This window comes from Pelophylax lessonae (genome assembly GCF_965119305.1).
Source record: "Pelophylax lessonae genome assembly, chromosome: 4".
Taxonomy (NCBI): Eukaryota; Metazoa; Chordata; class Amphibia; order Anura; family Ranidae; genus Pelophylax; species Pelophylax lessonae.
The window spans coordinates 498,210,136-498,225,183 of record NC_138771.1 but is presented as its reverse complement, the minus strand read 5'-3'; the positions used below and the strand labels follow the sequence as shown (position 1 = coordinate 498,225,183).

General features: G+C 47.9%; 1 protein-coding gene across 1 annotated transcript in view; it reads left to right on the top strand.

Moving 5' to 3' along the window:
* WNK1 (WNK lysine deficient protein kinase 1) overlaps positions 1-15,048 on the top strand; it is a 340,445-nt gene that overhangs the window by 262,316 nt on the left and 63,081 nt on the right. Inside the window, exon 19 of the mRNA XM_082253649.1 lies at positions 10,357-10,488. Coding sequence (XP_082109775.1) covers positions 10,357-10,488 — 132 coding nt within the window. The remainder of the gene's footprint in view (positions 1-10,356; positions 10,489-15,048) is intronic.

Sequence of the window (15,048 nt, the reverse complement as noted above, 5' to 3'; positions counted from 1 at the left end):
GGTCATCCAGGTCACGGGATACCAGGATGACCACCTGCTGACAGATTCCTCAGCCAGGTTCTGGTCTTTCAGCATCAATCCAAAAAACAGTGCAGTTCTTTTAGATTTTGGATGCCTGATCAACTTCAGAAAATCTGCCCTCCAGCCTTCCTATCCTATAGAGTATTTGGGGCTGAACTTGAATATGGCCCAAGCAAAAATTCTCCTTCTCCAGGAGAAAATTGTTTTTATTAGGTTCAGCTGTCAGACTCTCAGGTCAAACAAGCATATTTCATCTCTTATGCAAAGAGGGTTTTGGGTTAATAACTTAGCCATAAAATCTGGGAAATTGTTCCTTTTCCCTCTCTGGAAGGTGGCATTGACAGATGCAAGCTTGAGGGGCTGAGCTCCCCATCAACATTCTAGAAGTGAGAGCCATAAGATTGACTCTCCTACATGGTAACCAAGTCAGGGTGCAGCCGGGAAACGCCCCACAAAGAATTTTAAGTCAGTACCAGAAGTTGGGCAGTCATAAAACAAGCAAGCCTGATTTTCTCCTGGTCTAAGAACCATATTTCAACGGTTTGCTACTACACTCCAGGAATGTAAAATTGGCACGCTAAATTCCTTAGTCACCAACACCTGCTCTCAAGGAAAGGGAAGGCTGTTGGCTTTAACAGCATGCTTGTTAAATCCCAGGTCTGAAAGGATTAGGGACATTACTGACTTTCATTCCCACCTCGCTCAAGGATAGAAAATCTACTCCTAAAACCTACCATCGCACCTGGATGGCCTACTTTGTGAAAGCAGGCACCTCAACACCCAGAAATATTTTATTGCTTGCATTCTGTCCTTGCTTCTGTATGGTCTACACCAGCATTTGGCTCTCAGTACTCTAAAGGAACTGGTTTCTGCTTTGTCTACGCTTTTCCTGAAACTTTTGGCTTTGCACTCTTATGTCAAAACCTTTTATACAAGAACTTTCTTGTATTAATCTCCCACTCTATCTTCCTGTGTCTCCCTGGGATCTGAATCTGGAAGTTTCAGTTCTCCACAAACCTCCCTTTGAATGGATTTGAGATTTCTCATTGGGGGGGTGTGAGGTTGCCTCTTTTGTGGCCAGGCTGGTCTTGGAGATGGCAGTCTTTCTTGTAAGTAGCCCTTTCTTGCCTCACATAGGGGCAAGTTGGTTCTGAGACCAGGTCTTTTGTTCACCTCAATGAGGTTATTATCTTCTCCTAGGTCTTGCTTTAAAAAGAAGATTTCACTCGGAAGGTCAGAACGATTAGGGCCGACCTAGCATCAACATCCTACTTCAGAGAGTCCCTAATTGTCCTCCCTTTAAAGTCTAAAGAAAGGACATCCTGTTTCCTCTTCCACTCTTGCTGGGTGGCTCAGACTGTTTGTTTTTTACGGCCTACAGCTGCAAGGAGCAGGTTCCTCCCTTCCCTATTTGGGATCATTCCACCAGACCTGTAGATGCTTCTTGAGCCTTTCAGCTTCAAGCATCACCTTCACAGGTTTGCAAAACTGGCAGCAGGTCTTTTGTTCATATTTTTTCAGTTTTACTGGAGGAGTCCTAATCTGATGCAAGCTTCAGCGGCAAGGTGCTTTATGCTGTCATCAGTTGACTCCTCCTCTTTTGGGGTTGTTGCTGCTGTTTGCAAAAATAACAAACACATTATACTTACCTGCTCTGTGCAGTGGTTTTGCACAGAGCAGCCCAGATCCTCCTCTTCTCTGGCTCCTGCCAGCTCTCCTGGCCTCTCCCTTTTGCTAAATGCCCGAACAGCAAGCAGCTTGCTATGGGGAGCACCCGAGCCGAGCTGCAGCTCCCTGTGTCCATTCAGGCAGAGCCGCTATTCAGCCCCGCCCCTTTCCCTCATCATTGGTGAACTGACTGACAGCAGCATGAGCCAATGGCGCCACCACTGTGTCTTAGCCAATCATGGGGGAGAGTCCCGGAGGACTGTGGAATTCGTCAACATTGATGCATCGAGATGGGGCTCCGGTAGGTATTGCGGGGCTGCTGCTGCACACAGAAGACTTTTTATCCTAACGCATAGAATGCAATAAGATTTAAAAAAAACCTTCTGACTTTACAACCACTTTATTTTGTAGTAAATTCCACATCTTGGAGTACAGTACAGGACACAGGTCCCTCACCTCTTTCATGTGGTTTCTCTGTATTAATTGCTACAAAACCTGTGTCCAATGGAATGGGTGGGGTTATATGAGGGTTTTTAATATTTTGTTGAGAATCCTTTACTGGCAATGACTGCCTGAAGTCTGGAACTCATTGACATTACCAAAGACTGGGTTTCCCCCTTTCTGTTGCTTTCCCAGGCTTTAGCTACAGCTGTCTTCAGTTCTTTGTGGGTCTTTCTGCCTTTAGTTTTGCCTTCAGCAAGTAAAATGCATGCTCAATTGGGTTGAGATCAGGTGATTGACTCGGCCATTGCAGATCCTTCCACTTTTCCTTCGAAAGCTCCTGGGTTGCTTTTGTAATGTGTCTTTTGTCACATCATCAATAAACACCAATGACCCCGTGCCACTGGAAGCCATGCATGTCCATGCCATCATGATTGAGGCTCTGAGGAAGAGGCTAAGCCTCAAAACGCGTAAGCCTTTTCAAGCTTTAGAGGACGGTACATCTTCCGGTTCTGATGCTGACGGCAATATACTAATTTGATATGCATGTACTAAGAACTCGTCTGAGTATTTTTATACCTTTTTATTCAATAAAACCTTTGTGGAGGATAATGCACTAGGCCGGTGTGCCCTTGTTTGTTTTTTTAATTGTAATGCCAATGCCATCACACTGCCTCCACCATGTTTTATGAATTATGTTGTGTGCTTTGGATCATGAGCTGTTCCAAGCCTTCTCCACACTTTTTTTTTTCTTCCCGCCATTCTGGTACAGATTAAGCTTGGTTTCATCTGTCCAAAGAATGCCTTTCCAGAACTGGTCTACCTTTTTTAGATATTTTTTTTGGCAAAGTCTAATCTGGCTTATCTATTCTTCAGGCTTATGAATAGTTTGCGCCTTGTGGGGAACCCTCTGTATTTGCTATCGTGAAGTCTTCTCTTGATTGTAGACTTTGACAATGATACGCCCACCTCCTGGAGAGTGTCCTTCACTTGTCTGGATGTTGTAAATGGGTTTTTCTATACAATAGAGAGGATCCTGCGCTCATCCACTACAGTTGTCTTCTGTGGCCGTCCAGGCCTTGTTATGTTGCCGAGCTCTCCAGTGCATTCTTCTTCCCTCAGAATGTACCAAACTGTTGATTTGGCCACTCCTAATGTTGCTGATAGATTTGTTTAGTTTTCTCTGTCGCTCATTGACAGACGTAGTCCTCTTTGATTCTCATCAATAGGGTTATGCTGCCTCCGCAGGAGTAGGACTAGGCAGAAAGAAAAACGTTCTGGCTCCACCCTAGGGGCAGTCCCAGAGGGTATATCCTCCCTCTCTCTGCTACAGGATGTCAGTTTTTTTTCTGTCTAGTCAGGAGTAAGGACCTAAGTTCCTTGCTGGGATCTTTTTGGTCCTGGCAAGATTTTTTTAGAAAAAATATTTTTTAGGTAGTTTCTCCAGTTTTTTTCCTTCTTCAAGCAAATTACGCCGGATCTGGGCGACGGGCTGGATGTTGAGATCCAGTGGTCACCCCAGCCGGCCTACGAGCGCGCGCAGACCATAGCATCACGCTTGGTCGGCCGCGACACATTCAAGTAAGTATGTGGGACCAGGCGACGGGCTAAATGTTGAGATCCAGTGGTCACCCCGGTTCAGCCTACGAGCGCGTGCAGACCATAGCTCCGCGCTGGGTCGGCCGCGACAGAGTCCCATTGGAGGGACTGACCTTGCAAGTTAAAGGTCTCGCTTGGACGCCAGGAACCAGAGAGTCAAGGCGTCCGGATTGGTCGACAGCCCCCCACTTCGGTGGAGAGGGTACTGTGAAGAGAGGGTGCCTGTCGGTTCGGTATGGTGAGTAAATGTTTCCCTTTCCTCTCTGTGAGGCGTTTTGGGATACGGGCCCCTCCATACATGGTCGGATTCTTTCTGACACTAAAAGTCCCCCTTGTAACCTATGTTAAAGTTCACATATCCTCAGTGATAATGTGCTCGGGGGGCAGCGGACTTGGTTTGGGAGCTAACATTCTAAACCAGCAGGCTTGGTTTGTAACTGACTGCAGTATTACAGCATACATAGGAGGTATAGCCTACCTTGACTGTAGTGGACCGCCAGACTCCCGCAGGTCGATAAGCCGCTATTAGCTTGGCATGCAGGCTGCTGTGCTGAGAAACGCTACTTCGGCAATCCGCCGCCATTTTGCTGTAGACCAGGTACACGAGCGTCCGCAGGTCACGCCGGCCGCCATTTTTTTGGAGTCTATTGTCTCCTGCATGGGGGCGGCCATGTTTGAGATGCCCAGCTAACCTCGAGGAGCAGCTGGGAACGCCGGAAGGCGTACACAGGGGGCGGAGCCACTTCCTTCTACCCGGGAAAACGAGCACAGTACTTCCCAGTCTGCACAAGACAAACGCTGACTGCAGTTGATAGGAAACTTCTCTGCATCGGGTGGTGAGCCTTTGGGGTCCCTCTCTCTCTCTGTGGGGGTCAAGAAGCAGGTACACTGAGGGGCGCTATTGCGCTAGGGGGATACAGATAAAAAAAAAAAGTTTTTTTCTGGCAAGTGTCCTGGATTAACATGGACCCTGCCACACATGTATCTCCACCTGATCCCCTCGAGGTGTCTGCAGGATCCTCCAGCACCCCGCTTACTATTGAATCATTGTCAGCAGTTATGGAGACCTTTGTATCCCGGGTGGAAGTGGCTTGTCAGGGACAGGGCGCAAGAAAGCGACCCCCGCCTACCCCCATTTTATCTGAAACTTCGGATTCAGAATCTGAGCCTATTCCTGCAGTTGCAGGTACCTCATCTGGGATTTATGTCTCGGGTACTGTCTCTTCAGACAGTGAGGAGGATGTTTCGGCATCAGCCATAGCCCGAGAGGAAGCGTTGGTAAACGCACTAATTGTATCTGTCCGAGAAACCTTAAGATTACAGGGTACACCGTCGGAAGTAGCTGAGACTGAAATTCCCTTTGGTACTAAAAAACGCATCAAAGTGGCAAAGGTATTTCCATTGCCCAAATGTTTTGGTAATCCGATCAAAGAAGAATGGAGTCAGCCAAAACGCACTTCTGCTATTTCCAAACGCATTAGCAGGCGTTATCCGTTTGAGGAAGCCCTCATTAAGAAATGGACAGAACCACCGGTGGTGGATTCACCAATTTCTAGATTAAATAAAGCCACGGTCATTCCATTGGAAGACGCTCCGTCTTTTAAGGATCCGGTGGATCGCAAGATAGAAGCTATGTCTCGCGCCATGTTTTCCTTGATTGGATCAGCTTTCAGACCAATAATTGCTATTGGGCTGGTTTCGCAGACTGTAACTGAATGGACCAAGTGGTTACGCCGGGACTTAGAAGATGTCCCTCAGGCGGTATCAGATTTGTTGGAACAGATGATACAGGGGTTACAGTTGGTTTGTGACGCGGCGTTAGACGCCACTCCATTATTGGCGCGAGCATCAGTTTCAGCAGTGGTTCTCAGGCGTACACTGTGGCTAAAATGTTGGTCAGCTGACCAAGGTTCCAAAAAAGCATTGGCTAATCTCCCTTTTTTAGGAGAGCGTTTATTCGGAGCCAACTTAGATGAGATTATTAAGGATCTCACGGGAGGAAAGAGCACTTTTTTACCGCAAAGTGCTAAGGGTAAAGGACCTCGTCAAAGACGGGGGCCTTCTTTCTCCTCTCATAAGAAATTTTTTCGTCCCACGGGTGAGAAAACTAAGTCCTCCAAAGCTCCTTCGGGAGGTTTCAGGGGACGTTGGTCGGGCAAGCAAAAGTCTGATTCTTCCAGACCTGAAGATAAGACTACTAAAGCCTGAAGGTGCGCCCCCACCCATAACTGGGGTGGGGGGACGTCTTCGCCGGTTCTCGGATCCATGGCTTTCCAGAATCCCGGATAAATGGGTTTGCGAAGTCATAAGGGTACAAGATCGAGTTTCGATCTCTTCCACCGGCGCGATTCTTCCCTTCCAATATCCGACTATCCCCGGATCGTTTAGAAGATCTGCGGAGAGCAGTCACGGATTTACTACAACAAGGAGTGGTGGTCCACGTTCCTTGGGCAGAACGCTTTCAAGGGTTTTATTCAAACCTATTTACAATACCCAGGAAAGAGGGCAAGGTGCGTCCAATTCTGGACTTTAGGGCACTCAATTCCTTTGTCAACATAAGAAAATTCAGGATGGAGTCCATTCGCACAGTAGCGGCCTCCCTGCATCAAGGGGATGTCCTAGCGTCCATAGACATCAAGGACGCCTATCTTCACATTCCCATTTACGCAGGACATCAGCGGTTTCTACGTTTTTCCGTAGAAGAGAACCATTATCAGTTTGCGGCGTTACCTTTCGGTCTCGCCACGGCTCCTCGGGTCTTCACGAAGGTGTTGACCCCAATGTTGGCACTACTGCGTCAACGAGGCATATCGATTCTAGGTTACCTAGACGATCTTCTGCTTCATGCAGAGTCTCCGCAGACCCTGCTACAAAACCTAGAGATTACTATGATCTCTTTACAGGAATTCGGGTGGCTGGTGAACCGGCAAAAGTCATTTCTGGTCCCCACCCGGAGGCTCGAATATCTGGGTCTAATTCTAGACACATTCAGGGCAAGAGTATTCCTTCCGGTAGGGAAACTCCGGAAGATTCAATCAGCAATTCAGTTGTTACTATCCAACAGCTGGTCTTCTCTTCGGACTTGCATGAGGGTTCTGGGGTTGATGGTGGCTTCCTTCGAAGCAGTCCCATTTGCCCAGTCCCATACCCGAATTCTTCAGGAAGAGATTCTTCTCAAATGGAATCGGAATCCGGAATCCCTGGACAATCGGATCCGATTGAGCGAACAGACCAGGGAGTCTCTGGTCTGGTGGCTTCGATCTCCGATGCTCAGCCAGGGTAAGTAATTTCTGCCAATATATTGGACGATTGTGACCACGGATGCCAGTCTATCCGGATGGGGAGGAATTCTCGGTCGATTGTCCGTCCAGGGACTTTGGTCCCCAGAAGAATCCAAGTTACCGATAAATGTATTGGAACTGAGAGCGATCAGACTTTGTCTGATTCACTGGGCCGAGCAGCTCCAGGGCAGCCCGGTTCGGATCCAGTCGGACAACGCCACGGCCATGGCTTATGTCAATCACCAAGGGGGCACCAAGAGTGTCCGGGCGGCCAGGGAAGTGGCTTGCATTCTTCGCTGGGCGGAACGGTTTATTCCAGCTATCTCTGCGGTGTTCATTCCGGGGGTGGAGAATTGGCAGGCAGATTATCTCAGCCGTCAGACTCTGGATCAGGGGGAATGGTCCCTCCATCCAGAAGTTTTCCACCAGTTGTGCCTACGTTGGGGCACCCCGGATGTGGATCTGTTGGCATCTCGATTCAACAGGAAAGTACGGAGATTTGTGGCTCGCTCCCGCGATCCTCTAGCAGAGACCGCAGACGCACTGGTCGCCCCGTGGGGACAATACCAGCTAATGTATGCCTTTCCTCCTCTCAGGTTACTGCCAAGACTTCTTCGCAGAATAGAGGGGGAAGGAATTCCAGTAATCCTGGTAGCTCCGGACTGGCCTCGTCGAGCCTGGTACGCCGACTTGGTCAGACTGGTGGCGGACGTCCCGTGGCGACTTCCTCTCAGGGAAGACCTACTGTCTCAGGGACCGATCTTCCATCCTGCTTTACGATCGCTGGCTGTAACGGCCTGGCTATTGAGACCCAGGTGCTGAAGGACAAGGGATTGTCAGCTTCAGTTATTCCTACTCTAGTTAAAGCAAGGAAAGCGACTTCCAGAAAGATTTATCATCGCACATGGAAGTCCTACATTGCATGGTGTGAACCTCTGGGGTTCCACCCACGTTCCTATTCGGTTAATCGAATATTAGCTTTTCTGCAACAAGGGGTTGAGCAGAAACTGGCCTTGAGCACTATCAAGGGTCAGGTTTCAGCATTAGCTATCTTCTTTCAGAAACCTTTGGCTACTCATTCCTTGGTGCGGAATTTCATCCAGTGGGTGCGACATCTGGCTCCGCCAGTGCGCGCGCCGTTACCACCCTGGGATCTTAATCTAGTATTGTCGGTTCTTCAGAAGCCTCCCTTTGAAGATATTAGGGAGATTCCTTTACCTACGTTGTCCCAGAAGGTGGCCTTCTTGGTGGCTATCACTTCTGCACGCAGGGTGTCAGAACTGGCCGCATTATCTTGTCGTTCCCCATATCTGGTGGTTCATAGAGATAAGGTGGTTCTACGCCCGAATCCATCTTTCCTACCTAAAGTAATTTCAGAATTTCATCTGAATGAGGAAATTGTATTACCTTCCCTGTGTCCTAAGCCCAGCCATCATCGGGAGTTTGCTTTACACTCCTTGGATGTGGTTCGGGCGATCAGGGTATACTTGAAAACGACAGACTCGTTTCGCAAGACGGATTCACTTTTTGTGGTCCCAGATGGGTCCAAAAAGGGGTTGCCTGCATCTGCCGCGACTATTTCCAAATGGATCAGACAGACGGTGGTACAGGCTTATTCTATTAAGGGTCGGGAGCCCCCGTTCCCTGTTAAGGCGCATTCCACTTGGGCGCTTAGTGCGTCATGGGCCTTTCGCCATCAGGCGTCAGTGGTCCAGGTGTGCAAGGCGGCTACCTGGTCGTCGCTGCATACCTTTACAAAACATTATAAAGTTGATGTAATGGCATCGTCTGATGCCTCGTTTGGCCGCAAGGTTTTGCAGGCCGCAATTTGAGGAGACCAGTGGTCTACCTCGAGGGTTTTTTTCCGTTGGAATTTTTATTTGAGTCTTTCTTTGTTTATAATGAGCCTTTAAACTTCTAGTTGGCACCGGTTGGGCCTTCTAGATTGGATTTTGATTTCTGTCAATCCCACCCCTCATTTGTGGCACTGCTTTGGGACGTCCCTATTGATGAGAATCAAAGAGGACTACGTCTGTCAATGAGCGACAGAGAAAATTGGATTTTTGTAAGATCTTACCGTAAAATCCTTTTCTCTTAGCTCATTGACAGACCTAGTACCCGCCCCTCTATCATTGAGTTGGGTTGGGTTAAATTCTCTGACACTGCTTTGTGACATAACTGACATCCTGTAGCAGAGAGAGGGAGGATATACCCTCTGGGACTGCCCCTAGGGTGGAGCCAGAACGTTTTTCTTTCTGCCTAGTCCTACTCCTGCGGAGGCAGCATAACCCTATTGATGAGAATCAAAGAGGACTACGTCTGTCAATGAGCTAAGAGAAAAGGATTTTACGGTAAGATCTTACAAAAATCCAATTTTTTGAAGCCTTACAATGTCCTTTTTCACTTGCATGGACAGCTCCTTTGAATGCACAATGTAGGATCACAGCAATAGATTCCAAATGCAAATACCACACACAAAATCAACTCCAGACCTTTTACCTGCTTAATTGATGTAGAAGTAACAGAGTAGCCCACACCTGGCTATGAAACCACTTTTGATTCAATTGTCCAATTACTTTTGGTCCCTTGAAAAAGGGGGCTGGCTATTCTTAATAGCTGTAATTCCGAAACTCACCCTTCAATTTGGATGTACAATACCCCCGAGTGTGCACTTTCCGCCCATTTCCATTATATAACACTGGCTTGAATATGTATTGGTAAATACCTGGGGGGGGGGGGGAATTGTGCCTGTGGCCAAATATATATGGACCAAACTGTAACTCTATAGTCTGACTTCCTGCCCTATAAACTTCAAAATATAAAATTGTACTGTTCAGTCAAAATTCCCATTTTTACTGTCCATTACATGCATTGTAGATTACTTAACACCTCCCCCTAATCTTTCCTTTTAACCACCAACAAATGAGAATGTTTTCTTTTCTTTTTCTAGATGGGCTGTATAAATTCAAGCTAGCTAGTACAGTCATTGTTTTTTCGTTTCAAAATGAATAGCCTGTCAATTAGTAGTAAATGTGTTCTCCTAAATGCATCATTTGAGAAAGTTGAACTGTGAAAGGGCAGTTTTGCCTAAATATTAGCCGACCAAGCCTTTTTTAACAGTTCGAGGTGTTTGTGTATGGCAGGGTCTCAAAACAAGTGAGAATCCAGGCCCAAAAATGTATATTTGTTTACAAAGAATCAGCTGGTGATCACAATAGACCATCTTCATCTGTCTAGTCCCCAGTATAAAATCAGTTTACACACAGCATATCTTTCTCAATCACTTCAGTCTTCTGTTTTCCTCCATCTTTTATTATGAAGTTGTGATTTTCTTTTTTTTGTCTAGAACTCACTCCCGGCATCAATGCCCAAGTTGTTCACTCTGCCGGTAGACGGTTCATAGTCAGTCCAGTTCCGGAGAGCCGATTGAGGGAGCCGACCTTCTTTAATACACCATCACAGGATCCACAGCTGACTGGTAAGCATGCTCTGTGGTGTCTGTAAGAGACCTGCTGTAGGAAGCCATTTGTTGCTGCTGTTTTTCCTCCTCCCAGGAAGTCTATTGTAGTTTTGCTCTTTTGACAGGGACTGTTATAGTAACCTTTAAGTAAAAAACTGACCGATATCGAAATTGATTATATATAAATTGATAATTTGGTAGAAATAATGATGATAATCATTCAGCAGGAAACATGTCAGCAGGGAAAAAGCATTACACTTTTCAAGGGACATGGCCCTCTTTATCAAATGCATTTTGATAAAGAGGGCCAGGTCCCTTAAAACTGTATAAAAAATAAAAATATTTTAGAGAGTAAAATTTAATGAATGGATAAATATGCAGCCGAACACAAAAGGTTAATCATAAAAACCAAAAAGACAACATAAATGCAGCGCAATACATATTAAAACATCAGCAAATGCATACAATATGAAGTAGATTAATGGAGCAAGTAAGCCAAAAAGTCCAATATACAAAGGAAGCTACAGATGACAAGTGAAAGGAAAGGGTAAATCCAGGATCCACTTCAGGTGGTACACCTTCACTTTTAAACAAGCTCACCTCAAACCTAGACCAGTAGGTCAAATGACATGTCTTTAAATACAATTCAGGTGAAATGTACTGCAGCTCTCCAGCCACTGTCCCGCTTCCAGCAGGTATAACAAAGGACTAGGAGCGACCTCAATCCACCAAACGAGGCTCCCCAAAGGGAGAGATGTACATAGTATGCAATAAGGAAAAAAATATAAGTGATTCAGTACAGCAAAAAAAATGCCGTTGTCCAGTTGGCTACTTAAAATGCATTATGCTTACCCCCTCCCAACAGCTGGTAGAATCCTATGGTGATGTCAGGAGGGGATAAGCATAAAGCGTTTCAAGGACATGGCCCTCTTTATCAAATGCATTTGATAAGGAGGGCCATGTGCCTAGAATTCTACCAGCTGTCATCTTAAAACTGCAGACACAGCCAGTCCACACTACCTGCTGGAGCTTTGAAGACCCTGCTGCTGCATGCTTGGCAGCCATCTATTGCCTCTGTCTATTTTTAGCTGATCAGCTTTGGTGTTTCAACCTGCTGTTTTACTAGCCACTGGTGAATTGGTGATTTCTGACATGTAAGTGTGTGCCTTTTAATAAAGGTGTTTTTGTGCTTGGTATTAAACTCAGCGCCCTTCTTTCTCTTACGTCCCCTGACAGTCGCCGCCCACTCATTCAGTCTTCACCAATGGGTATTGACCTCTTATCCATAGGAGCAAGCTAGGCATAAGACTTGTTAAAAACAAAGCAATTTACATAGACACACCTATGGGGGCTGTCCCACTGGTCCAATACCCCCCCGGTATCAGCCATCCCAACTCAGTTTGTCTTCTGGCTAGTTAGGAGTAAGATGGGCTTCACTGTGCTGGGGCTACGGTCTCGGCCTTTCTTCTGTTTTATGATTTTATTTCTGCAAGTGTTTTTTCTTTGCACTACTAGCTGTTTATTTGTCAGTGTTTAGTTAGTCGGATCTTCGGAAGACGATGGCGTTTGCGCAGCTGGGAGTCGCACTGGTCGTCCTGGTGCTCCTGGACAGAGGGCCTTATGGAATCCCAGCCCGCCATCGAGCGTTTAGCAGGCTATGTGTACGCCCTGGCCTCGCAAACGACCTGTCCCTGTCCTCAGGGATGAAAGCCCGCGAGGTGGCCACCTCCCTTGGACGTCTCAATCGCGGTTCCGTGCGTTGCCAGCGTCCTGCGTTTTTTGGCTGACGGCATCCCCACCGCTTGGGGTGGGAGGCTTCCCGTCGCGGAGAGGCGCCCACGCCATCGGGTACGGTAAGTACATTCTGTGTGGGGCCTCTGTCTGGGGATGGCAGTCTGCTGTGTCTGTGGTATCCCCTCATGTCTGTGCGTTTGGGGCTCACCTCACTCCCGATCCCTGCGGGGGCTCTACCGCGTCTAGGACTCTATGTGGGGGTCCCTACCCTGAGTGACACTGTTTGTGGTGTGTTTGGGTGCAGACATGTGCAGCGGCCCGCTGCAGGGTAAAAAAAACACGGGTCCGTCATTTAAGGTGTGGGCAGCTGCTTGGCTTCACTATGGGTGCTTCTGCAGCTATCATTGTAGTGTGTTTTGGCGCCTTCGGGCGCCATCTTGTGTGTGGCACTGTTTTCTTCTGTGCACATGTCGGCGGCCATTTCCTGGAGCCTCCTATTGCTATGAGGAAAGACTACAAGCACTGAACTTATTCTCTGGAGAAGAGACGATTGAGGGGGGATATGATATCAATGTACAAATATTGTACTGGCAACCCTAGCATATGGAAAAACCTATTCAGAGAAAGAAACTACAACAAGACACGTGGCCACTCACTAAAACTAGAGGAAAGGCGGTTTAACCTTAAAATATGCAGGGGGTTCTTCACTGTGAGAGCAGTAAGGATGTGGAATTCTCTTCCACAAACAGTCGTATCAGCAGGGAGCATTGATAGTTTGAAAAAAACGATTAGATGAGCACCTTAAAGACCACAACATAGAGGGGTATGCAATGTATGGTTAACAGCAAACACACACATATCATAGGTTGAACTGGATGGACTGATGTCTTTTTTCAACCTCACTAACTATGTAACTATGTAATTGCTTTCTATGGGCCACCATTTTTCCTTAGCCTGGGTCCTGTTCAGCCTCATGCGGTGTGACATCACTTCCTTTCTCATGCAGAGGAGATCGTCAGACAGCGTGGTAACACTTGTGGGGGTCTGTCCTTGCTGTTTTGTGGGGAATATCTCTGTCTATCAGCTTTATTCCTGCCTGCGGGGTCTATCAGTGTAGTCCTTAATAGCGGTGTATTGCGGTGGGATCGCCATGTGATTTAAAGGGCCAGCGCCATAAAAGTTTTCTTTATGGAGTCCCAGGACAGCAAATTTCCCCCAGCTTTGTTGAATGATTCAGGCTCCTCTGAATCTTCTGCACTGACTGCTGCACTTGCGACTTTAGCGTCCAAAGTAGATCTTTTGATGGCTGAACGGGATTCTAGGAAAAGGCCTAGGTTTTCTCACTCTTCTGATTCTGAGTCTGACATGGTTGCCGTAGATGGTGTGTCCCTTGAAGGGTCTCATTCCTCCCAGTCTGAAGGGGAGGCGGAGGATGATTCCCCCCCTGGGACGGCCGGAGAACGCGCAGCTATGGCTGCGCTGATTACTGCTGTAAAAGATGCACTACATTTGGAGGATGAGCCCAATCCTCCGGGTAAGCGGTCTTCCTTTGTTACCCGCAGATCCCGAAAAGGCGGCGCAGGTGTTTCCCTGCCCCGCTGAGTTTCACGAGACGGTGAATGAACAATGGCGCAATTTGAAGCGCAATTTTGTGGTACCTACGGTTTCAACTCCGTTACCCCTTTGCGTCTCCTACGGATTCGCGCTGGTCTGTGGCCCCTAAGGTGGATCATACGGTGTCCAGATTGAACAGGGCCACTCTGGTACCCACCGAGGATTCTCCGGTGTTTAGGGATCCTACGGATAGGAGGCTGGAATCCCTTGCCGCCATGCCTATATGGTGCCGGGTTCCATGCTGAAACCTATTTTCGCCTCCGTCATGGTGGCTCAGGCTGTGGCGGATTGGACCAAGGTGCTCAGACGCACCCTCGGGGCTGCCCCCCCCCTACTAATTTGGAGATGGTGGACCAGATTAGTCAAGCGGTTATGTATCTGTGTGACGCGGCCTTGGATGAGGCCCCTTTAGCAGCGCGCCTGTCTGGTGTCGCGGTAATTAACCGTTGCTTGATTTGGCTGAAGAGCTGGTCGGCTGACCAGACTTCCAGGAAAATGGTGTCTGACATCCCTTATGCGGGGATTCTTCTTTTTGGGGAATCCCTGGACGAATTGGTTAAAGAAGTCACTGGGGGCAAGAGCACTCTGCTGCCCCAGAATCCTAAGGGTATGTTCTTCCGCTGTAAGCGGGGCCCTTCCTTTAAACCAAACCAGGGGTCATTTCGCGCTTTCAAAGCGCAAGACAAGGGGATACCCTTCAAGGGCCATGGTGGCTAGAGGAAGCCAAGGCTGCCTCAACGTCAAGGGGCGCCCTCACCCGTTCCAGGGGTGGGGGGACGTATGCGCGGTTTTCTCGAACCTTGGCTGCTCCGGATTCCGGACAGGTGGGTTCAGGAAATCATTTGATCAGGCTACAAGATCGAATTCCTTTCGCGGCCACCGGACAGATTCTTTCTCTCAAATCTTCATTTGACCCCAGATCGGCTGCAAGATCTGCATCGGGCGGTTCAGGATCTTCTCGCCCAGGGGGTGATAGTCCCGGTGCCGCATCGGGACAGGTTTCAGGGGTTTTACTCCAAACTATTCACTGTGCCCAGAAAGGAGGGCAAGGTGCATCCAATTCTGGACTTGAAAGCTCTGAACCGCTTCGTGCGCGTTCAAAAGTTCCGCATGGAATCACTCCGCTCAGTGGTGGCCTCTCTGAGCCCGGGAGATTTCCTGGCTTCCATCGACCTCAAGGATGCGTATTTACACATCCCTATATTCGAGGGTCATCAGAGGTACCTCCGA